Here is a 25,418-nt window from a genome sequence, read left to right on the forward strand (position 1 = left end):
CTGTGTCACAGGCCTTCACCAACACAGATGTGCTCTGCTGTTCAGCTGCATGCAGTGCATGTAGGAAGATTCTGGTGTCAGCCTCTTCGTGGTTGCAAGGACTTGAGCCTTCCAGACTGCTGGATTTATTGCTAAGATCATGTTCTCCTTTGGTCACAATCACCACATTGTACTGACACAAAGCTACAATTTTGTCAGCAAGAAATCCAAAAAGCTCAGTCTTGTTGTCATTGTCTCGGAGAAAGCTTCTCCAATTAGGTGGAACTTTGATTTTGTCAGTCACCCTGCTTCTACCTTCTCTGCCTCATTTTGATCAAGCAATGGCTGCCATCTTGAAAACTAGCAGCCCTATTGATTTTTTAATGACATAATTGAATTAGTCACATCAAAATACATACATTTTGACAATTAAAGTATATCCAGTCATTCAAGTTCTACAATGAAAAACAGCGGGCGGCACAGTGGTGTAAGTGGTTAGCACGGTCGCCTCACAGCAAAAAGGTTCTGGGTTCGAGCCCAGCGGCTGGCGAGGGCCTTTCTGTGCAGTGTGTGCATGTTCTCCCCGTGTCTGTGTGGGTTTCCTCCGGGTGCTCCGGTTTCCCCCACAGTCCAAATACATGCGGTTAGGTTAATATGGGACGGCCTTGGAATGAGGTGCCCTTGAGCGAGGCACCTAACTCCCAACTGCTCCCTGGGTGCTGTTAGCATGGCTGCCCACTGCTCTGGGTATATGTGTGTGCTCATTGCTCACGTGTGTGTTCACAGCTTCAGATGGGTTAAATGCAGAGAGGAATTTCACAAGTGTGTGATGAATAAAGTCGTGCTTTCTTTCATTCTTAAAAAACATTTTTGAGATTAGATGTGGTGGCCATCTTGGATTTTCAGGTGGCTAATGGGCTTTTCTGAAAATATAGGTCCTGGACATTATTCATGCCAATTTTTATGCTTTTATCACCAAGTGAAAGATTCATATGGAATATTGACTTAATCTGCAGGACTAACACACAAACAACACCAACAGACATGCAGCTTGTGAACAGGCAAGGCAGGCAACTGCTTGGGGCCCCCTGAGAGTCGGGGCCAGAGGCGATTCTAGAGTCTGTTGTGGCCCCAAGCAAAAATTTCCAGGGGGCCCTTCTGTCCAGTGTTCATCACCAATATGTTATAAATAATCTGACACCAACGAAAAATGTATGTAACCAAAGTTTTTTAAATTCCAAATGTGAAAATACAATGGTAAAGAACAATAAAAAACAAAATAAATAAGCCCTCGGGCCCGACTCTCGGGGGGCCCCAAGCAGTTGCCTGCCTTGCCTGTTCACAACCTGCGCGTCTGGTCGGGGCCTGAGGGCTTATTTATTTTGTTTTTATTGTTCTTTACCAGGGTGGCACGGTGGTGTAGTGGTTAGCGCTGTCGCCTCACAGCAAGAAGGTCCGGGTTCGAGCCCCGTGTCCGGCGAGGGCCTTTCTGTGCGGAGTTTGCATGTTCTCCCCGTGGGTTTCCTCCGGGTGCTCCGGTTTCCCCCACAGTCCAAAGACATGCAGGTTAGGTTAACTGGTGACTCTAAATTGAGCGTAGGTGTGAGTGTGAGTGTGAATGGTTGTCTGTGTCTATGTGTCAGCCCTGTGATGACCTGGCGACTTGTCCAGGGTGTACCCCGCCTTTCGCCCGTAGTCAGCTGGGATAGGCTCCAGCTTGCCTGCGACCCTGTAGAACAGGATAAAGCGGCTAGAGATGATGAGATGAGATATTGGTGATGAACACTGGTCAGAAGGGCCCCCTGGACATTTTTGCTTGGGGCCACAACAGACTCTGGAATCGCCTCTGAACAATCATTCGCGCCATTCTGGCGCAATTCCAAAAGGCCCCCAGTGACCAATCAGAACCGAGCGGAGGCGGGATCTGAGAAGAAGGCGGCCGCTCACTGACCAATCAAATCGCTCGCCTGTGTAGCTACGCGTTTCAGTCAGACGACGGGCTATTTACATTCAAATGTGGAAACAGCGTTACCTAGCAACGTTTCAGTTCGAGTTACTGTTCTCCATCCTCTCGATTTATTATCGTCTCGTTGCGATGTCTAGCGGTCAGCAGCTCTCTATCCGCGGTGCAAGAGCTGCGTGCCGAAGTCTTTTCGGAGCGGTCGATCACGAGGAGCTGAACCGGGACATCGAGGCAAAGCTGCGCGAGCTCTCCGAGCAGGACCAGAAACGGTGGAATTTTAACTTCGTCACTGGCACACCGTTACTCGGAGACTACGAGTGGGAGGGAGCCGCGGGGGAAGCGACGCCAGCGTTTTACCAGGAGTCGGTCCAAGTAGGGAAAAGGAGGGCTGTTGCTCCGCACGTGAAGCCGCACACAGAGGCTCCTGACCGGGAGAACCGCGCTCGAGAGGACGCTGCAGGCGGAACTGTTTCTCCCGAGAGCGCGAGCGCAGGAAAGCAGAGCCGCACGAGGAGAAGAGCACGCGCGCATCTCGCGAGCACTCCACGCCTCATTACAGGTGGGAAAGCAGCGGGAATAAACAGCCCGAGCTGGGCGCGCGCATGCCACCATACCAGTGTTGGTAATTGCCAGTCCTAAACACCGCCTAGTGGCCAGCACTGGCAGTTGCAGGTCATGCGCACCGCCTAGTGGCCAGCGCTGGCAGTTGAATGACTGAACCCTTTATTATCACTGTACCAGTGAAATTGACCATCAACCTGTCCTTACATACCCCTTTTCCACCAAATCAGTTCCAGGGCTGGTTCGGGGCCAGTGCTGGTGCTGGTTCACAACTCGTTCAACTTGCGAGCCAGCTGAGAACCAGTTTGCTTTTCCATAGCTCGCGGTGCTAAGGGAAGCCACATCATTGCGTCGCTGTATACGTCAGTTACGTCGCTACATTTGCATAAACCTTGGCGCGAATATCGAAGCAAAAACAACACGGAAGAAGCAACAACAACAATAATAATAATGGATGACTTTGCAGCTGCTGCTTCTCGTCGCTTAAAAATGGCGATCTTTCGCGGTCTTGCTATTGTTGTTGGTCTTAACAACTCCGCCCCCCCTGCCCCCCCACTGACGTAAGCGGTTCTTTCCTCTGGCCCAGCAGAGAGTTGGTGCTAGCCTGGAACCGGTTTTTCTGGCCCCAGAGCCAGTTCTTTGTCAGTGGAAACAGAAAACCCGGTTCCAAACTAAGCACTGGCCCCGAACCAGCCCTGGAACTGCTTTGGTGGAAAAGGGGCAACAGAGGGGGAACAGGACAGGAAGACAGGGATAAAAGAAAAAGAAACACAGTAGTAAGATGAGGAAAGATGAGGAAAAAAAGAACACCCCCCACTATGCTCCTATCAGGAGTACAGTGTGGGAGCATTTAAAAAACCTCCGCACAAGCACACAATAACACAAGTACACTTTAAAACACGGGACTTGAGGGGGGGAAAGGAGGGGGCAGTTAGGGGTGGGGGGTAAGGGGGTAGAGGTAACCCAGTGCAAGCAAGCAGCCGTCCGCTCCTGCAGCCATGAGGGCGCTGGTCACGCACTCGCTTTTCACACTGGGGGTGAAAAACGGCGACCGCGGAAAATTGGGAAAGGAATGCGAAGAATGTCTCCCAGCAGTGACCTTCTGGGGGAAATGTTGCCCCAGCAACGGCCTTGATCGAGGCCGGTGCTGTTCAGGGAGCCGGATGTCGATAAGATAGAGATTGTTTGGGCTTTCGAACAGGCGCAGTCTTTACACGTCCACACCACTTGTCCATATCTGTCCATTCTGTTCACTTCAGATCGTGCACACCGCCTAGTGGCCAGCCTTAGCAGAACTCTGGCCTACGCGAGCGGAGCCCTATAGGCATAGACTGTGGATACATAAAGCAACTCATCGAGTTGTTTTCTGATGGTTTCGGTCCTGTGCGTGCGTGTCTGCCACCACAGGAAACCCAGCAACTAGTGAAGTGTGAAGTTGTAGTCAGGACACTATAGTAATGAGTAACTTATTGCTGTTGTTGCCTGACGTTTTGTATAACATAAGGAAACATTACAGTAACTATAACAGTAAAAACAAAAGAGGCTGGCTATGATATAAGAAAATTCTACAACCTAGAAATAGATGGGAGCTTTGCTTTTTGGCAGGGCCTAAATCTATATATTATTCTCTTTTTGGCAGATTTTTACGTCAAACGAAAGAAGCTAGGAGGAGATCTAAAACGGCGAGAGAGTGCGACTCAGAACAACTTCTACTCCCTCTCCTGTGAACGAACACCACATAAACTACTGCGGTGAAGGTACACGGGGAGGTTTTATTTAGCTTTTTTATGGTTTTTATTGTTTAATCTTAGCATGACAATTTTTTGATACAAGTCACTGTGTTTAGTGGGTGTTATGGCGGCTGGCGAGGTGTGGTGCTGAGAGGAGAGAGAGCAGAACAGCAGTCAGTGTTTTGAGGAGGAGAGAGAGAGAGCGCCTTCAAGGGATGAACTGTACTCGGAGCACGCGTTTTTGCAGTAGTGGCTATGCAGTAGTGTGCAGTGCTGGCTGTCTTCATCTGAATAAACTTTGGAATATTATGCTATGAAATGAATATTGATTCAACAAAGCATTTTAATAGTTTTACCTGAAATCTCAGTTGTTTCATTTGACATTTCCTAGCAGGTGCAATATTGCAAATTTATATCGCTGGTGTGAGTTAAACATTATTATACATAATAATATGATTTACTCATGACCTGTAGTGTCCTGCCCAAAGGTTTCTCATTCCAGTCCTTCCATTTTTTTTCCATTATTTGTTGTCCTTTTTTTTTTTTTAAATTGGTCCAATTACACACCAGCCCTTTCAGTAAGGGTGGGCAGATTGATACCAAAATATTCATGTTTCCAATCCTGCTAGTTCAATTTTGAGAATCAGTCCTCATATTAAAAATCAATACTGTTTTTAAGTTGTGGTTTTGTTAACTTCATTTTATCCATTCATTTTATCCATTCATTTTATTTTTGTTTAGGATAGGAACTAACTTTTCCTTCTACCTTCTTGCTTCGCTCCATATAGCTTATAGAAGGGCAGTAGTAAGGCACACAGAGAAACCGATTCTGCCAGTAAGTCAGTTGCACAATGGCAGAAAGGAAAGGAAGCATTGATGAACATTCTTGAACCTGTTTATGTGAAGAATAACTTAAAAGGAAACTAATGTAAATCAACTTTTGTTGGACGTTCTTGAGCCTGATTGAACCTGTATTTGATAACCATTGTTATTAAAAATTAAAACAAAATAGAGAAGTCTGATCTTTTATAGCTTTCATACTAGTGCCAAAGCTTTCAAGTACAGTGATGCTTGAAAGTTTGTGAACCCTTTAGAATTTTCTATATGTCTGCATAAATATGACCTATAACATCATCAGATTTTCACACAAGTCCTAAAAGTAGATAAAGAGAACCCAGTTAAACAAATGAGACAAAAATATTATACTTGGTCATTTATTTATTGAGGAAAATGATCCAATATTACATACCTATGAGTGGCAAAAGTATGTGAACCTCTAGGATTATCAGTTAATTTGAAAGTGAAATTAGAGTCAGGTGTTTTCAATCAATGGGATGACAATCAGGTGTGAGTGGGCACCCTGTTTTATTTAAAGAACAGGGATCTATCAAAGTCTGAGCTTCACAACACAAGTTTGTGCAAGTGTATCATGGCACGAACAAAGGAGATTTCTGAGGACCTCAGAAAAAGCATTGTTGATGCTCATCAGGCTGGAAAAGGTTACAAAACCATCTCTAAAGAGTTTGGACTCCACCAATTCACAGTCAGACAGATTGTGTACAAATGGAGGAAATTCAAGACCATTGTTACCCTCCCCAGGAGTGGTTGACCAACAAAGATCACTCCAAGAGCAAGGCATGTAATAGTCGGCGAGGTCACAGAGGACCCCAGGGTAACTTCTAAGCAACTGAAGGCCTCTCTCACATTGGCTAATGTTAATGTTCATGAGTTCACCATCAGGACAACACTGAACAACAATGATGTGCATGGCAGGGTTGCAAGGAGAAAGCCACTGCTCTCCAAAAAGAACATTGCTGCTCGTCTGCAGTTTGCTAAAGATCACGTGGACAAGCCAGAAGGCTATTGGAAAAATGTTTTGTGGACAGATGAGACCAAAATAGAACTTTTTGGTTTAAATGAGAAGCGTTATGTTTTTAGAAAGGAAAACACTGCATTCCAGCATAAGAACCTTATCCCATCTGTGAAACATGGTGGTGGTAGTATCATGGTTCGGGCCCGTTTTGCTGCATCTGGACCAGGACGGCTTGCCATCATTGATGGAACAATGAATTCTGAATTATCCCAGCGAATTCTAAAGGAAAATGTCAGGACATCTGTCCATGAACTGAGTCTCAAGAGAAGGTGGGTCATGCAGCAAGACAATGACCCTAAGCACACAAGTCGTTCTACCAAAGAATAGTTAAAGAAGAATAAAGTTAATGTTTTGGAATGGCCAAGTCAAAGTCCTGACCTTAATCCAATCAAATTTGTAGAAGGACCTGAAGCAAGCAGTTCATGTGAGGAAACCCACCAACATCCCAGAGTTGAAGCTGTTCTGTACGGAGGAATGGGCTAAAATTTCCTCCAAGCCGGTGTGCAGGACTGATCAACAGTTACCGGAAACGTTTAGTTGCAGTTATTGCTTCACAAGGGGGTCACACCAGATAGTGAAAACAAAGGTTCACATACTTTTGCCACTCACAGATATGTAATATTTGATCACGTTCCTCAATAAATAAATCTCATATTATCTCTAGCCGCTTTATCCTGTTCTACAGGGTCGCAGGCAAGCTGGAGCCTATCCCAGCTGACTACGGGCGAAAGGCAGGGTACACCCTGGACAAGTCGCCAGGTCATCACAGGGCTGACACATAGACACAGACAACCATTCACACTCACACCTACGGTCAAATTAGAGTCACCAGTTAACCTAACCTGCATGTCTTTGGACTGTGGGGGAAACCGGAGCACCCGGAGGAAACCCACGCGGACACAGGGAGAACATGCAAACTCCTCACAGAAAGGCCCTCGCCAGCCACGGGGCTCGAACCCGGACCTTCTCACTGTAAGGCGACAGTGCTAACCACTACACCACCGTGCCGCCCTCAATAAATAAATGACCAAGTATAATATTTTTGTCTCATTTGTTTAACTGGGTTCTCTTTATCTACTTTTAGGACTTGTGTGAAAATCTGATGAAGTTTTAGGTCATATTTGTGCAGAAATTAGAAAATTCTAAAGGGTTCACAAACTTTCAAGCACCACTGTACAACTTTTGATGTCTGCATTTACCAATTTTCAATGTAGAAATTATAAAGGTTTGCTGTTTTGGTGTACACAAGAAGACATTTTAAAAGAAAAGAGAACCCATTTTTAAAAATAGTTATGAAGATAGATTATGATATAAACTAACGATTCATGTGAATAATTGAAAATAAGGAGCTCACACAACTAAGATATCCATCTCCAAAAGTCAGTTTCTATGCAGAATGGATGATTTCATGGAGGCCACCATTGAAAATATTTTAACCAATCAGAAAATCCCCCCCGGTCGTTTCTGGCAATGCTCTGACGTCATTTGGGCTCAAGACACGGAAGCTCCACTTAGCGAGTAAGACTCTAAGCAGCCCCTGGCTGGAGATTATTTCATTAAAAGTTTATATGACAAAAAATTGATTCCATTTCTCTAACAAAAAAGTGGAGGGGGAAAGATAATACTGATGTCACTGATAAACAGCGAGGGAATAGTGAACAGCTAATCTACTCATATGTGACTGAATGGCGGGAAGTAACTTTTCATATTTATATCCCCAGTACAAGTAGTGCTGCTGTGACAGCCTCATTCTGCGGACTGTAACTTTGCTAGACTACCTACAAACAGATCTGCATATAATCTAAATCTGTTGAAGAGGCAAGTGCTTGAGTTTTTGCATGTTTCTGGCAGCATAAGCACTCGTTAGCACGCTCCCGACTCATTCATGAAAATCTTCATGAAGACATCACCAGGCTAGCCTACCGTAATTACCGTAGTAGAGTGTCCAACCCTGCGGCAATGCAGAAAGAGGGTAAATGAATACTGCTTTACGCAGCTCGTGTGCTCGGAACATTTTGAAGAAAATTTTTACTCAAACAACTCGTATGCATCGGCATTAGGAATATTGTACAAGCCAGTGCTGAATCCAGACGCGGTTCCCACAATCTTCGGCCCAAAAGCGGACAAGACAAACGAGACAACACGGTCAGTAGTCTGCAAAAGAGAAGTTCACAGGGTAAGAAAACACTTTTTTATGGTTTTCCTAACTCTTTTTTTAATTAAGCATGATATTTTGAGTTTCTTTGGGCATAAATGGAATAATTGCTGATTTAGGGTGCATCAGTTGCCCTCACTTTCATAAAATCTGATGCATTTTTGTTTGGGTGTTCCTTTTCACCAATAAAGACATCCTGTAAAATTTTTTGACCATATTCAAAAGTCTAATAGTGGCACCATGAGGTTCATTTTTTGCCAAAAAACGCTTATTTTATGTTTTCGCGTAAGGTTTGAATCACAATGTTGGACTCCATTTATTGATTTCTTGTGAGCCAGAGATCATGTTAAGAACCTTTGCAAGGGATTGAGAAGCATTAATGTGATTCATAATACATTTGTATTGTTTAAAAGTAGTTGAACAATGATTCAATGAACAGCTAAAACTCAAACTGTGCTTGATAATATACGTATTTAGAATATGTACTAAAAATGTGTATCTAAGATATTTGGTATACTCTATAAGGTGCCATAATGTTTCATGAAGTGATCGAAATTTTGTCATAAAAGTCATAAAATAGCAGCTTTTTCCATAACTTTGAGCTCCTGGTGCCACCATTAAACTTTTGAATTTTGTCAAAATATTTCACCTAGTGTGTTTTCTTACCAAAAGGAACATAAAAACAAAAATGCATCATGATCGGAGGAACTTTTCATTTTTAGGGGGCAACTGATGCACCCTATTGCTGATGCAGCTAAGCAGCTTGATGTTTGTTGGGTGTCTTGGTTTGATTTAGTGTTGTCAGAAAAGCCTAGGTAACGACTAACTAAAACAACTTTATTGTTCACTTGTGTGTAACTAATTGATATGGTAAAGCTTGTTTTTCATGATAATCTCACACTTTACGGAAACCATTCGGAGTTCTTTTTGGTATACAGGAATTTGTTTGTGGAATATCCTACCTCGATCAGTGCAATCTAGTCAAACGTGATAATTTTAAGAAACAGGTGAAACAGTTTCATAGAGTAAATTCCAAACCCAGTTTTATGATGTGTGTGTGTGTGTGTGTGTGTGTGTGTGTGTGTGTGTGTGTGTGTATAACCTAATTTTTCATCATTTTGGTGCCATTTCTGTAATCTAGTTGTACTCTGTGATCATGTGTTTTTGACTTTCATCATTGTTTATACAATTTTATCAATTTATTATTGTCTTATTTTGTTTCCTGCTGTCATGAGGACCATATTGGAAATAAGTGTATTTTATACTTTGTGTTATCCTCGGTGCTATTTATACTGTATCTTTTTACATGTATGAATTTTACCAAATAAATCCACACCATACCAGCAGTTGGGTGTTTCATGAATGAGTCGAGAGCATGCCAAGTGTGCTAACGAGTAGTATAACACAGTTTCAGCCTCGTTTTACAGGTAAAGAGTTCTGGTGTGTCCATAAGTCAGGGTTGCAGCTCTGTATGCACTATTTCAGATGTATAGTGAAAAAAATCAGCATTGTCACCTTCGTAGGCCTTTCGCTTTGCCCCTTTAGTACTGAAGCATACATTCAGCCTTGCGCCCAGATGACGTCATGCATCGCCCTTCCAACAGGCAACATGGCAGCCTCCTGGTGGCATTAGAGCAGCAATATAAAAATGCTCACAAATTTCTTATAAATGGTCAAACATGCCTGAAACTTTTTTTTTTCTTACGGGCTCTCAATATTACAAACTACCAACCCATGCATGTATTTACTTTGCATTTTCTATTCCTTTAATTATTTGTTTTTATACCATATATATCTGATTTAATTTTCAAATCTGATTGGTCTGTTGACATGTGTGAATATTATATGCCCTCAATTGTTTAAATTGCACAGGATACTTTTATTTTGTATTATGAGGGGAGCCAATAATGTGCATTGTTAAGGTCACATGATATGAAGGTATAAACTGTGTGTGTGCAGCAATAAATTATCTTTGCCTGGACTCCCACAGCAGCGAGTTATGCATGTTTACTTCGTATAGTTTAATTCCGTTATCCCTGAGTTTGCACGAGTCTCCGTGCGATAGGCTACTCTGGTAACAGGTTATGGGCCCAGAAGTGCTCAGTGAGGTAATGAAGAACTTTGTCGGAAAGTTTTGCATGCAAGTTGCCAGCTATTAGCCACCTAAGCGAGCCAAGATGGCGAACAGAAATGAGAGGAGGATCATGGACAGATCGAGCAGCAGCCGCTGGTCTCGACTAGTTTTCGATGGAGATGAAAAGAATTACGAGTTGTGGGAAACGAAATTCTTAGGGCATCTCAGACTTCAAGGGCTAAGAGATACGATTCTCGAGGAACCTGATGAAGAAGCGGATGAGGCAGAAGAAGAGGCGAAAAACGCAGATGCATATGCTGAGTTAATACAGTTTCTGGACGACAAGAGCCTATCGCTGGTTATGCGAGATGCAGCTGACGATGGTCGGGCAGCATTACGGATTTTAAGGGACTATTATGCTGGCACAGCACAGCCGCGAATAGTTAGCCTTTACACAGAGCTGACTTCATTACAGAAGTTGAGCAGCGAAAGCGTCACCGAATACATTATTCGCGCAGAGACTGTGATGACTGCTTTGAGGAATGCTGGTGAAGAGTTGAGTGATGGGCTACTTGTGGCGATGGTCTTGAAAGGATTGCCTGAATCGTTCAAACCATTTACCATTCACGTAACCCAGCAAGATGACACCATGCCTTTTGCCGAGTTTAAAACAAAGTTGAGAAGCTACGAGGATACTGAGAAAATGCGCACTACAGCCACCGAGGACAACGTGATGAAGGCGCGAGTACAGCCAGGCGGGAGATCCAGAGCATATGCAAGTAATCGGGGAGCTGAAGTGAATGCGGATATAGTGTGCTTCAAGTGTGGACAGAAAGGACATAGGGCAAAGGGCTGTTCACGCAAACAGTGGTGCAATCACTGTAGAAGCAACACACACCGAGATGGCAACTGCAGAAAGAAACAGCTCGGAGATGTAACGCGACAAGCTTCAGATGGACCAGAGAACAAGGCGTATGCGTTCCTGATGAGCGACAGAGAAGTTGAACCAGCGACAGCCTACCAGTCCGGTTGTGGTGTGAAAGAGAAAGGCCTGATGGTGGACACGGGGGCGACCTCACATATCATTACGGATATAGCCAAATTCAAGAAGTTCGACCCGAGTTTCCAGCCTACAACGCATTGTGTGGAGTTGGCTGATGGCACTCGGAGCAACGGAATCGCGAAGAGTAGAGGAGATGCGGAGGTGTGCTTGATCGACAGCGGAGGCCGCTGCCACAACGCGATGCTGAGACAGGCACTCTTCATCCCTTCATATCCGCAGGACATTTTTTCCGTTAAGGCAGCTACAGCGAGTGGAGCAACAGTCATCTTCAAAGAGAAGAACAGCCTGTTACAGGACAGAGACGGTACCAAATTCCACATTCACGAACTGAACAAACTCTACTACTTACAGACTGTGAATGGTGAGTGTGATGATGATCAGTGTAACGGGTGTTATGACATGCAAATGTGGCACGAAATTCTAGGCCATTGTAACTACAATGATGTACAGAAATTGCAGAATGTAGTTGATGGTATGACAATCAGGGGGAAAGTAGACAAGTCTACATTACGATGTGATGTGTGTACCCAGGGGAAATTTACCCAAAGTAGGAGCAGAAAGCCTGATGCTAGGGCTACAGCAGTTCTGCAATTAGTGCACACAGATTTAGCCGGTCCAATTGACCCGGAGTCCCGTGATGGATATAGGTGGGCAGTTTCATTCACTGATGATTATTCCAGTGCTGTGTTTGTGTATTTTCTGCGAAATAAGTGACACTGTACAAGCAACTGAGAAATTCCTAGCTGACATGTCCCCATATGGGAAAGTTAAATGTATCAGATCTGACAATGGTACAGAGTTCATGGGGAAGGATTATCAGGCATTGCTTAGCAAGAATGGAATTAGGCATGAGATGTCAGCACCCTATTCGCCCCACCAGAATGGAACAGCAGAGCGAACCTGGAGGACATTGTTTGATATGGCCAGGTGTATGCTTATCGAGAGCGAGTTACCTAAGAACTTGTGGACCTATGCAGTACAGACTGCAGCTGTAGTGAGGAACAGGTACTTCAGCAACCGCACAAAGCAGACACCGTACTTCATGCTCACAGGGAAACGGCCTAATATCTCAAGAATGCAGAAATTTGGGGCTGAGTGTTATGTTTACAAACAAGACAAGAAAAAGCTTGATGCCAGGTCTGAGAAGGGAGTTTTTGTTGGATACGACAAAAATAGTCCAGCCTACATGGTTTATTACCCAGAAAGTAGGAAAGTGCAGAAGCATAGGTTGGTGAAGTTTGTTCCCAAGACGAGAGTAGAGCAGCAGACACAGACTGACATGACACCAGATGACGATGACTTGGAGGTGTCGATTAGACTTAACAGAACCAGACAGAATGCCGATGAGAGAGTCGGACAGACTGAGACCCAAAATCCAGTAACAGAACCTGAGGCCAGTAGCCAAGCGCAGCCAGTTCAGACTGAGGAGAGGCGTAACCCTCCCAGAGAGAGGAAGAAGCCAGGTTATCTAAGTGATTATGTTACTGATGACAAGCTACTGATGAACATAGACTACTGTTACAGATTGGTGTGTAATGTGCCCCTGACATTCAGGGAAGCAGTAGCCTCCAATGAATCTAAAGAGTGGATTGACGCGATGCAGGATGAGATGCAGTCATTAAGAGAAAATGACACGTTTACCCTAACCAGCTTACCTGAGGGAAAGGAGGCAGTGGGGGGTAGATGGGTCTACGCCATTAAGAATGATGTTGATGGGTCAAATAAATACAAGGCACGTTATATAGCCAAAGGATACAGTCAGAAGATGGGGTGGATTATGAGGAGACATTTTCTCCTACTGCAAACCTGACTAGCATCCGGGTGTTAATGCAGAAGGCGGCCCAAGAAAACTTGATTTTGCATCAGATGGATGTCAAAACAGCATATCTGCATGCACCTATAGACTGCGAGATATACATGGAACAGCCTGAAGGGTTCGAGGTCGAAACCAGAAAGAACCTAGTGTACAAGTTGAACAAGTCCCTATATGGATTAAAACAGTCAGGCAGAAATTGGAATAGGATGTTTGATGAGCATATGTGTGAGAATGGGTTCAAGCAGAATGCAGCTGATCACTGTGTTTATGTAAGAGAGGGCACAAACGAGAAGGTGATCATAATTATATGGGTGGATGATGTCATCATTGCTGCCAATGATGAAAATGCACTGAAGGTGGTAAAAGAAATGCTCATGGAAAAGTTCAAGATGAAAGACTTAGGCCAATTGAAACACTTCCTAGGCATTGATTTTAACCAGTGTGATGGATGCGTAACAATGACACAGAAAGGGTATGTTGGCAAACTGTTGGAAAGATTCAATATGCAGGATTGTAAACCTAGAGCCACACCTTGCGAGCAGAAGCTCAATTACAGTCATGATGCTGAGAAAATGACAGATGCAAGAAAATACAGAGAAGTGGTGGGTAGTTTACTTTATCTGACTACATGCACCAGACCAGATCTTAGTTACACAGTCAGTAAACTGTCACAGTACTTTAGTGAGCCTACTGAAGAGCAATGGGCAACGGTGAAACACGTGCTGAGGTACCTCAAGGGTTCGAGTGACAAAGAGTTGTGTTACAGAAAATCTGATGACATGGAACTGCGGATACAAGCGTACAGTGATGCAGACTGGGCAGCTGATCAGACAGACAGACGGAGCACTACAGGTTATTGTGTAAGTCTTAGTGAGAGTGGACCTCTAATTTCATGGAGAACCAAAAAGCAGCCCACTGTTGCACTGTCGACTTGCGAAGCAGAGTATATGGCATTGGCCGCAACTGTACAAGAATGTATGTATCTGGTACAATTGTTGGAAGGGATTGATGGATATCAATGCGCGCCACCAAAGGTGTATGAGGATAATCAAGGCGCAATTGCTTTAGCGAGAAATCCTGTAAGCAGACAAAGCCTGCAACCAAATTTAAGTTGTTGAAATTTGGAAAGTTTATGTTTGGAGAGTAACTGCATGAGTAATGTGCCACACAGTGGTAAATTGTTTTGATTTATTACAGTAACAATGTGAGTGCAAGTGGGGGTGTTGACATGTGTGAATATTATATGCCCTCAATTGTTTAAATTGCACAGGATACTTTTATTTTGTATTATGAGGGGAGCCAATAATGTGCATTGTTAAGGTCACGTGATATGAAGGTATAAACTGTGTGTGCGCAGCAATAAATTATCTTTGCCTGGACTCCCACAGCAGCGAGTTATGCATGTTTACTTCGTATAGTTTAATTCCGTTATCCCTGAGTTTGCACGAGTCTCCGTGCGATAGGCTACTCTGGTAACATGGTCAGAAGGTGTTCATTGATTTTCTAGTGCAAATCATAAGTTTATTTTATACAAATGTCCTTTTTCATGTATATTATCATTTCTATAGTCCCAATCGGTGCTATAACAGAAATGACTTTGTTTCACAGACATAGCACAAAACTGCATGTAACTGCAACTGGATAAAAAGTATGAGGAGTCATTTATTACAGTTTCCCCCCCCCCCCCCCCAGTTGCTGACATACTAAAATTGATACTCCAAACACAATTCTTCAGAACATTACTTCTGTTGCCATACAGCTAACTCTGTTTTCCAAACTGTTGACACAAAGTCCTGAAACACACACATTTCCAGATTTGTTAAAAACTCTCATTTCTTTAAACCCAAGTGTAACTGAAAAGCACACTTAACCTCATGCTGTCTTACAGAAAGCCCTGCCAGTCAAAACAATGAACCCCTGTACCTTCAGTGCAACACAAAAAGCACACAGCTGTCATTGTCTAAACACAAATGAAGTATATATACTCATTTGTAATACTTAAGTCTCAACACATTGTTCTAACTGTCGAATCAGCCAATGAAGTAACTATTATCCAAAGCGAATACATGCATAAAAGGGGCCTCAGGCAAGCACTTTGTTTGGTAAAATGGCGCTCAACAACCAGCCAAGAAATGGAGGAAGAGGAGTGGGTCAAGGGAGAAGAAGAAGACGCCAAATTACAGATGACATCAAAGCAGCAATTACTGACCATGTACTGGTTCATGGCATGACCATGAGAGAAGCTGGCCATTGGGTCCAGCCAAATGAAGCTACTTAGATGCATCCACAATCAGGACATTCAGAGAAGAAACTGGCAATTCAGGCGGCACTGTGGTGTAGTGGTTAGTGCTGTCACCTCACAGCAAGAAGGTCCGGGTTCGAGCCCTGTGGCCGGCGAGGGCCTTTCTGTGCGGAGTTTGCATGTTCTCCCACTGTCCGCGTGGGTTTCCTCTGGGTGCTCCGGTTTCCCCCACAGTCCAAAGACATGCAGGTTAGGTTAACTGGTGACTCTAAATTGACCGTAGGTGTGAATGTGAGTGTGAATGGTTGTCTGTGTCTATGTGTCAGCCCTGTGATGACCTGGCGACTTGTCCAGGGTGTACCCTGCCTTTCGCCCGTAGTCAGCTGGGATAGGCTCCAGCTTGCCTGCGACCCTGTAGAACAGGATAAAGCTGCTAGAGATAATGAGATGAGATGAAACTGGCAATTCACTTACTGCATTGTAGAGTTCTGTTTTGTTTTCTTTAGAAGAAGAAACCAAGAAGTCTTTATTTGTCACATGTACACACAAGCACAGACTTAAACACAGTGAAATTTAACCTCTGCATTTAACCCATCTGAAGCAGTGAACACACATGCACACACAAGTGAGCAATGAGCACACACATACCGTATATCCAGAGCAGTGGGCAGCGATGCTACAGCGGCTGGGGAGGTTAGGTGCCTTGCTCAAGCCTTTTCTTTTAAAAGGCTTCTCATTTGTAATACTTTTAAACAACTTGTTTTTATGGAGGTGGTGTCTTTTTAGTATAAATTTGGACACTTAACAAGCTTTTGATTTCTGATCTTTGTCTTTTTGTTCTCCTTATAGAAAAGTCAAATACAATTCACAGGTGGTAATAAGTTATTTTTTTCCACAAATAATTATGTGAGTAATATGTGATCACATGTGGAAAACATGCAAGTGTACATCTGAACATTGTATGCCTTAAAAATGCATGTGAACTCAAGTAAACCCAAATAAAATAATAGGAATAATATGTGATCATATGAGAAGAATTATTCATGTGAGATGATCATAGCTGAAAATGTGTGAAATTTAACACGTCAAATGTATTTAAATAAAAAAAACCCCAACAACCTATGGGTACAGTTTGCATGGAAATCATGTGATTATTCACATGTAAATTTTGTCTGACTCCTGAAGGCTTTTAAGGATATTGTAACTGTAATTGCACTCTGACTCAAATTTTATCTCTTTGCTTTGTTTGTATCTCATAGCACAGACAGCCATGAATAGAGCCTGTAATTTTGCCAAAAATATAAGTATCAGAAACATTTCAATGTATTTCAGTCATATTTATTATTGGAAATCCTGCTTTTCTTCACAGCAGATATCTTGACTTAGTACTGAGTCATTTAAAGTGGTTTCATACAACAAGTGCACACTAGTGCTGCCCGAGCTGTCAGCTGCCATTTTACTGGGTGAGTCTGTGGGTTGGCAGAGGAGTGACTCCCAAAGTGCTGGCAACCTCATTCTGACAAATGAAAAGAGGGAAAGAAATTACACACATCTATAACACATAGAATTACGATTAGCTACAGTGGTGCTTGAAAGTTTCTGAACCCTTTAGAATTTTCTATATTTCTGAATAAATATGACCTAAAACATCATCAGATTTTCACACAAGTCCTAAAAGTAGATAAAGAGAACCCAGTTAAACAAATGAGGCAAAAATATTATACTTGGTCATTTATTTATTGAGGAAAATGATCTAATATTATATATCTGTGAGTGGCAAAAGTATGTGAACCTTTGCTTTCAGTATCTGGTGTGACCCCCTTGTGCAGCAATAACTGCAACTAAACGTTTCCGGTAACTGAAGATCAGTCCTGCACACTGGCTTGGAGGAATTTTAGCCCATTCCTCTGTACAGAACAGCTTCAACTCTGGGATGTTGGTGGGTTTACTCACATGAACTGCTCGCTTCAGGTCCTTCCATAACATTTCGATTGGATTAAGGTCAGGACTTTGACTTGGCCATTCCAAAACATTAACTTTATTCTTCTTTAACCATTCTTTGGTAGAACGACTTGTGTGCTTAGGGTCGTTGTCTTGCTGCATGACCCACCTTCTCTTGAGATTCAGTTCATGGACAGATGTCCTGACATTTTCCTTTAGAATTCGCTGGGATAATTCAGAATTCATTGTTCCATCAATGATGGCAAGCTGTCCTGGCTCAGATGCAGCAAAACAGGCCCAAACCATGATACTACCACCACCATGTTTCACAGATGGGATAAGGTGCTGGAATGCAGTGTTTTCCTTTCTCCAAACATAATGCTTCTCATTTAAACCAAAAAGTTCTATTTTTGTCTTATCTGTCCACAAAACATTTTTCCAATAGCCTTCTGGCTTGTCCACGTGATCTTTAGCAAACTGCAGATGAGCAGCAATGGTCTTTTTGGAGAGCAGTGGCTTTCTCCTTGCAACCCTGCCATGCACACCATTGTTGTTCAGTGTTCTCCTGATGGTGGACTCATGAACATTAACATTAGCCAATGTGAGAGAGGCCTTCAGTTGCTTAGAAGTTACCCTGGGGTCCTTTGTGATCTCGCCGGCTATTACATGCCTTGCTCTTGGAGTGATCTTTGTTGGTTGACCACTCCTGGGGAGGGTAACAATGGTCTTGAATTTCCTCCATTTGTACACAATCTGTCTGACTGTGGATTGGTGGAGTCCAAACTCTTTAGAGATGGTTTTGTAACCTTTTCCAGCCTGATGAGCATCAACAACGCTTTTTCTGAGGTGCTCAGAAATCTCCTTTGTTCGTGCCATGATACACTTCCACAAACATGTGTTGTGAAGATCAGACTTTGATAGATCCCTGTTCTTTAAATAAAACAGGGTGCCCACTCACACCTGATTGTCATCCCATTGATTGAAAATACCTGACTCTAATTTCACCTTCAAATTAACTGCTAATCCTAGAGGTTCACATACTTTTGCCACTCACAGATATGTAATACTGGATCATTTTCCTCAATAAATGACCAAGTGTAATATTTTTGTCTCATTTGTTTAACTGGGTTCTCTTTATCTACTTTTAGGATTTGTGTGAAAATCTGATGATGTTTTAGGTCATATTTATGCAGAAATATAGAAAATTCTATAGGGTTCACAAACTTTCAAGCACCACTGTATAAAATGGAAGATATACCCCACACAACATTAGAAACTCTGAACATTACATTACATCAAACATTTATATTATTCTGAGCAATAGTTTTAGCCTAATCAACTACTGTATATTGATTATTGGAAATAGTTATTCATGTATTGGTTTTATTTTACAGTAATTTATGTATACCTTCACATTTTCAAACCATAAATGATCAATGGGCATATTTTATATTTGAAACTTAAACCATGTAAAACATTCTTTAATTGCACTCAATTGTCACAAAAAATTTAACTTTTTTTTTAAATAATCTGAATTAAGATGACAGTAATCAACATGTCTTGCACCATGGTCCACTAGGGGGTGCTACCTTCCTATACCATCTCAGACTGTCAGTGTATAAAGATGAGATATACACTCACCAGCCACTTTATTAGGAACACCCATACACCTGCTGTTTTATGCAGTTATTTACTCGGCCAATCCCTTGACAGCAGCACAATGCATACAATCATGTAGATACAAATCAAGAGCTTCAGTTCATGTTCACTTCAAACATCAGAATGGGAAAAATTGTGATCTCTGTGACTTTCACTGTGGTATGGGTGTTGGTTTCAGCCAGATGGACTGGTCTGAGTATTTCAGAAACTGCTGATCTCCTGGGGTTTTTACACACAACAGTCTCTAGAGTTTACACAGAATGGTGCGAGAAACAAAAAACACTGAGTGAGTGACGGTTCTGAGGGTGGAAATGCCTTCTTGATAAGAGAGGTTAGAGGAAAATGGCCAGATTGGTTTGAGCTGCCAAAAAAGCAGCTCAGAAAATCATTTCAGCATGTAACAGCAGAAGACCACATTGGGTTCCACTCCTGCCAGCCAAGAACAGGAATCTTAGAATCAAGAACAAGTTCCTATTAAAGTGGCAGGTAATACTGTTCATTTTAAGATGCAGTGTCAATACTATAGCCATCTGAGGTCTTCCAAACTCTACAGCAACCTTACATTTTTTTTTCTGTTGTCTTATGCTTAAAAATATGAAGACTGGAAATTTGAGTATCAGCTGATACTGATACCCATCTGATATTGTTTTCTTTACAAACAACTAACTTTCTGCTCAAACAGTTAAATTCTTTCATACAAAACATGGTAAAAAAATATAATAAAGTATAACTAGAATAAAAATTAATCCTAACAAAAAAAAGTCTCTTTATATGTAAACATTTCCAGTTAAATAAAAATCTCTTCTGAACCCAATTCCAATTTTTGTCACAGGATCCAATATCCGATATGTTTTTCTGATATCCGATCCACTGTTTTTTGCTGTTATCGGCCTGATACAAATGCCATGTCTAGCTCTGAACAACAGTTTGTACTTTGCATCATTTATTGTTCATAATCCTAGAGAATTTTATATAATGAGTGAGAGCATTTGTGTGTGTGTGTGTGTGTGTGTGTGTGTGTGTGTGTGTATGCACCATATGCTTGACCACACTCAAGGAGTACGGGATGCCATCCAGCTCACGGCAGGTCTGGTTATGTCTCCTCTCTGGGTCTCCTGGGACCATTACAGGCTTGTCTGGCACCGTCTGGAAACAAGATGAAAGAACTCTTCATACAGAACAATTATTCTGGCATTATGTTTGGTTGCCATTGCTTCTGCCTCCCTCTGGTTACAGGAGTTACAAATACTCACTGGCTCAAGGTTCCTGTGTAGGGACAGCAGATCAGACATTCTGTCATTGAATCCATCAGCAAAGAATGCAGGGTTTAATGCCACAAAGCACTGACCCTGGAGCACAGTGAGAACATTTTAATAGGTAGGTTTATGGTACATACTGAGGACGAGAGAGCAGTGTTAGACTAGTTTACAATCCCACACATACTGAAAAACCCAAAATGCTAACATGACCTACTTCTAGCTTTCACATTCACTAAACAAGGGTGTCTGTCTGTCTGTCTGTCCATAGTGAAAGATGTGCATGCAAATACCAGGTTTGCCTGGCGGTCAGTCATTCTCCATGAGCGTATATATTTGCTGTAGTCCGAGCCAGCGAGAATCCCACAGAACATCTCCACCATTAGTGCCAGTCCATAACCCTTATAACCTCCTAAAATACAATGATCACATGTAGCAATATACTGTATATTGAGCATTCAGCAAAACACTTTTGTCAATTCATGTAACCCAGCTAAAACAGTTTAACAGCAAAGAAGTGGGGGTGTGGCTGAGCACTGATTTGTGAACGGAGAGTGAAACCAGAAGAGGTGAGCACTGAAGAAGTACAGATGTAAGGGATTAATACAACCCCAATTCCAAAAATGTTGGGACACTGTGTAAAACATAAATAAAAACAGAATGTGAAGATTTGCAAATCATGGAAAGCCTATATTTCATTGAAAATAGTACAAAGACAACATATCAGATGTTTAAACTGAGAAATTTGATTATTTTTTGAAAAATATATGCTCATTTTGAATTTGATGTCAGCAACATGTTTCAGAAAAGTTGGGACGGGCAACAAAAGACTGAAAAAGTTGTGTAATGCAGGAAAAAAAAACAAACAAACCTAATTTGGTTAATTGGCAACAGGTCAGTAACATGATTGGGTATAAAAAGAGCATCCCAGAGAGGTTGAGTCTCTCAGAAGTAAAGATGGGGAAGGGTTCATCGTTCTGTGAAAGACTGCATAGGCAAACAGTGCAACAGTTTGAGAATAACATTCCTTGATGTAAAATTGCAAAGAATTTGGGGATCACATCATTTATGGTACATAATATCATTAAAAGATTCAGAGAATCTGCAGAAATCTCTGTATGCAAGAGACAAGGCTGGAAACTGACACTGGATGCCTGCGATCTTCAGGCCCTCAGGTGACACTGCATTAAAAGCAGACACATGTCTGTAGTGGAAATCACTGTATGCAATCACTGCACAAATGCAAGTTAAAACCAGATATAAACAATATCCAGAAACACCGCCACCTTCTCTGGGCCTGAGCTCTTTTACGATGGACTGAGGTGAAGTGGAAAACTGTCCTGAGGTCTGACGAATCAAAAGTAGAAATTCTTTTAAGAAATCATGGACACCACGTCCTCCAGGCTAAAGAGGAGAGGGAACATCCGGCTTGTTATAAGTGTACAGTCCAAAAGCCAGCATCTGTGATAGTATGAAGGTGCGTTAGTGCACATGACATGAGTAGCTTGTACATCTGGGAAGACATCATTAATGCTGATTGATACATACACGTTTCGGAGCAACATACTGCTATCCAGACATAATCTTTTTCAGGGAAGGCCTTCCTTCTTTCAGCAAGACAATGCCAACTAATTTCACATATTAAAACTGCATGGCTCCATAGTAAAAGAGTCCAGGCACTAAACTGGCCTGCCTGCAGTCCAGACCTGTCTTCCATTTAAAACATTTGATGCATTATGAAGAGCAAAATATGACAAAGGAAGCCCCAAACTGTTGAGCAACTGAAATTGTACATCAGGCAAGAATAGGACAACATTTTTCTTTCAAAACTGCAGCAATTGGTCTCCTTAGTTCCCAAACGTTTACAGAGTGTTGTTAAAAGTAGAGGTGATACAACACAGTGGTAAACATGCCCCTGTCCCAACTTTTTTGAAACATGTTGCTGACATCAAAAAACAATAAAATTTCTCAGTTTCAACATTTGCTATGTTGTCTTTGTACCATTTGTACTGGCCTGCAACTGGATGAGCTAAAACACCAGGGAATGTGCTGGTTTAGGAAAATTAGGAAAATCAACAGCAGGGTGGTGTGATACAACCCATGTAAAGCTGATTCCGTCCAATAAAAGCACATCCCAAAATGTGTTATTCATCTTATTATTATGTGTTATTCATCTTATCTTCTGATTATATATCGTGAATTTGCCAATGGTTACAAGAAACCATTGGCAAATTCAAGAAATACAAATACAAGAAAATTTATTAATAAACAACACATTGTACAGTGGTGCTTGAAAGTTTGTAAACCCTTTAGAATTTTCTATATTTCTGCATAAATATGACCTAAAACATCGTCAGATTTTCACAAGTCCTAAAAGTAGATAAAGAGAACCCAGTTAAACAAATGAGACAAAATATTATACTTGGTCATTTATTTATTGAGGAAAATGATCCAATATTACATATCTGAGAGTGGCAAAAGTATGTGAACCTTTAGGATTTGCAGTTAATTTGAAGGTGAAATTAGAGTCAGGTGTTTTCAATCAATGGGATGACAATCAGGTGTGAGTGGGCACCTTGTTTTATTTAAAGAACAGGGATCTATCAAAGTCTGATCTTCACAACACATGTTTGTGGAAGTGTATCATGGCAGGAACAAAGGAGATTTCTGAGCACCTCAGAAAAAGCATTGTTGATGCTCATCAGGCTGGAAAAGGTTACAAAACCATCTCTAAAGAGTTTGGATTCCACCAATCCACAGTCAGACAGACTGTGTACAAATGGAGGAAATTCAAGACCATTGTTACCCTCCCCAGGAGTGGTCAACCAACAAAGATCACTCCAAGAACAAGGCGTGTAATTGTCAGCGAGGTCACAAAGGACCCCAGGGTAACTTCTAAGCAACTGAAGGCCTCTCTCACATTGGCTAATGTTAATGTTCATGAGTCCACCATCAGGAGAACACTGAACAACAATGGTGTGCATGGCAGGGTTGCAAGGAGAAAGCCACTGCTCTCCAAAAAGACCATTGCTGCTCATCTGCAGTTTGCTAAAGATCACGTGGACAAGCCAGAAGGCTATTGGAAAAATGTTTTGTAGATGGATGAGATCAAAATAGAACTTTTTGGTTTAAATGAGAAGCGTTATATTTGGAGAAAGGAAAACACTGCATTCCAGCATAAGAACCTTATCTCATCTATGAAACATGGTGGTGGTAGTATCATGGTTTGAGCCTGTTTTGCTGCATCTGGGCCAGGACGGCTTGCCATCATTGATAGAACAATGAATTCTGAATTATACCAGCAAATTCTAAAGGAAAATGTCAGGACATCTGTCTATGAACTGAATCTCAAGAGAAGGTGGGTCATGCAGCAAGAGAACAACCCTAAGCACACAAGTTGTTCTACCAAAGAATGGTTAAAGAAGAATAAAGTTAATGTTTTGGAATGGCCAAATCAAAGTCCTGACCTTAATCCAATCAAAATGTTTTGGAAGGACCTGAAGTGAGCAGTTCATGTGAGGAAACCCACCAACATCCCAGAGTTGAAGCTGTTCTGTACGGAGGAATGGGCTAAAATTCCTCCAAGCCGGTGTGCAGGACTGATCAACAGTTACCAGAAATGTTTAGTTGCAGTTATTGCTGCACAAGGGGGTCACACCAGATACTGAAAGCAAAAGTTCACTTACTTTTGCCACTCATGGATATGTAATATTGGATCATTTTCCTCAATAAATAAATGACCAAGTATAATATTTTTGTTTCATTTGTTTAACTGGGTTCTCTTTATCTACTTTTAGGACTTGTGTGAAAATCTGATGATGTTTTAGGTCATATTTATGCAGAAATATAGAAAATTCTAAAGGGTTCACAAACTTTCAAACACCACTCTAGTTGTTATCACTTACGTTAAAAAAGTTGTTGCTTCACCAATGTTTCTTTCTCTCTCTCGAAGTTAAAATACTACAACATGCAGCTTGTCTTGTTACAGACAAAGCAGAAAAATCACAAAATCAACCTCAATCCAGAAAACTCCCCTCATTGTACAAAACATAGTGCTCAGTACTGAGACTCCTTTCATAAGTGTTAAATAAACATGTCACAGAAAGTTTCACCATATCAATGAACCTGGTTTATATTATTAGTGGCTATAGTGACAGGAATAATTATAGCCTGCTGTAGGCTTGTGATGTCTGATTGGAAATTATAGAGGCTCATTGAGCAGAAAGTGATGGGGACAAGACAAAAACAGAGACCTGTCATCTCACTGCCACCCACAGGCACCAGGCCTCCTCCAGACAGCACAGCATTAGGGTCAGAAGTGGGAAGGCCATTGGCATCGCAACCCCAACCCTCTGGGATAGAGTGGCCATTACGTGCATGAAGCTCCACCTGAGTGAGTGAGTGAGAGAGAGAGAGAGAGAGAGAGAGACAGTCAGAATTAGTTTTAACCCCCCCCCCAGAAAATTTACTACTTTTCTACTTGTTGTTACAACAACAATAATAATAATAATAATAATAATAATAATAATAATGGGCGGCACGGTGGTGTAGTGGTTAGCGCTGTCGCCTCACAGCAAGAATGTCTGGGTTCGAGCCCCGTGGCCGGTGAGGGCCTTTCTGTGCGGAGTTTGCATGTTCTCCCCATGTCCGCGTGGGTTTCCTCCGGGTGCTCCGGTTTCCCCCACAGTCCAAAGACATGCAGGTTAGGTTAACTGGTGACTCTAAATTGACTGTAGGTGTGAATGTGAGTGTGAATGGTTGTCTGTGTCTATGTGTCAGCCCTGTGATGACCTGGCGACTTGTCCAGGGTGTACCCCGCCTTTCGCCCATAGTCAGCTGGGATAGGCTCCAGCTTTCCTGCGACCCTGTAGAAGGATAAAGCAGCTAGAGATAATGAGATGAGATGAGATAATAATAATAATGGGCGGCACGGTGGTGTAGTGGTTAGCGCTGTCGCCTCACAGCAAGAATGTCTGGGTTCGAGCCCCGTGGCCGGTGAGGGCCTTTCTGTGCGGAGTTCGCATGTTCTCCCCATGTCCGCGTGGGTTTCCTCCGGGTGCTCCGGTTTCCCCCACAGTCCAAAGACATGCAGGTTAGGTTAACTGG

The 25,418-nt window shown here is 42.3% G+C and overlaps 2 protein-coding genes across 2 annotated transcripts in view; one reads left to right on the plus strand and one right to left on the minus strand.

Annotated features, from left to right (window-relative positions):
* The first annotated feature begins 2,074 nt into the window (after window positions 1-2,074).
* Window positions 2,075-4,258, plus strand: LOC132869547 (cyclin-dependent kinase inhibitor 1C-like). Its single transcript, XM_060902768.1, has 2 exons — window positions 2,075-2,501; window positions 4,143-4,258. Exons 1-2 carry the CDS (start codon window positions 2,075-2,077, stop codon window positions 4,256-4,258), a joined length of 543 nt encoding a protein of 180 aa, XP_060758751.1.
* Window positions 4,259-16,778: 12,520 nt separating this feature from the next.
* Window positions 16,779-25,418, minus strand: part of LOC132881654 (uncharacterized oxidoreductase YjmC-like) — a 34,996-nt gene continuing 26,356 nt past the window's right edge. Inside the window, exons 7-11 of the mRNA XM_060914368.1 lie at window positions 24,566-24,701; window positions 20,606-20,724; window positions 20,310-20,405; window positions 20,092-20,202; window positions 16,779-16,972 (exon numbers count right to left, since the gene is read on the minus strand). Coding sequence (XP_060770351.1) covers window positions 16,913-16,972; window positions 20,092-20,202; window positions 20,310-20,405; window positions 20,606-20,724; window positions 24,566-24,701 — 522 coding nt within the window. The 3' untranslated portion in view covers window positions 16,779-16,912. The remainder of the gene's footprint in view (window positions 16,973-20,091; window positions 20,203-20,309; window positions 20,406-20,605; window positions 20,725-24,565; window positions 24,702-25,418) is intronic.

The sequence above is a fragment of the Neoarius graeffei genome, chromosome 2, assembly GCF_027579695.1.
Source record: "Neoarius graeffei isolate fNeoGra1 chromosome 2, fNeoGra1.pri, whole genome shotgun sequence".
In the NCBI taxonomy this organism is placed as follows: domain Eukaryota; kingdom Metazoa; phylum Chordata; class Actinopteri; order Siluriformes; family Ariidae; genus Neoarius; species Neoarius graeffei.

Coding starts and splice junctions, on each gene's coding strand:
- LOC132869547 (XM_060902768.1), top strand. CDS start 2,075: ATGTCTAGCGGTCAGCAGCTCTCTATCCGCGGTGCAAGAGCTGCGTGC. Junction 2,502..4,142: donor CACTCCACGCCTCATTACAG/GTGGGAAAGCAG, acceptor TCTTTTTGGCAG/ATTTTTACGTCAAACGAAAG.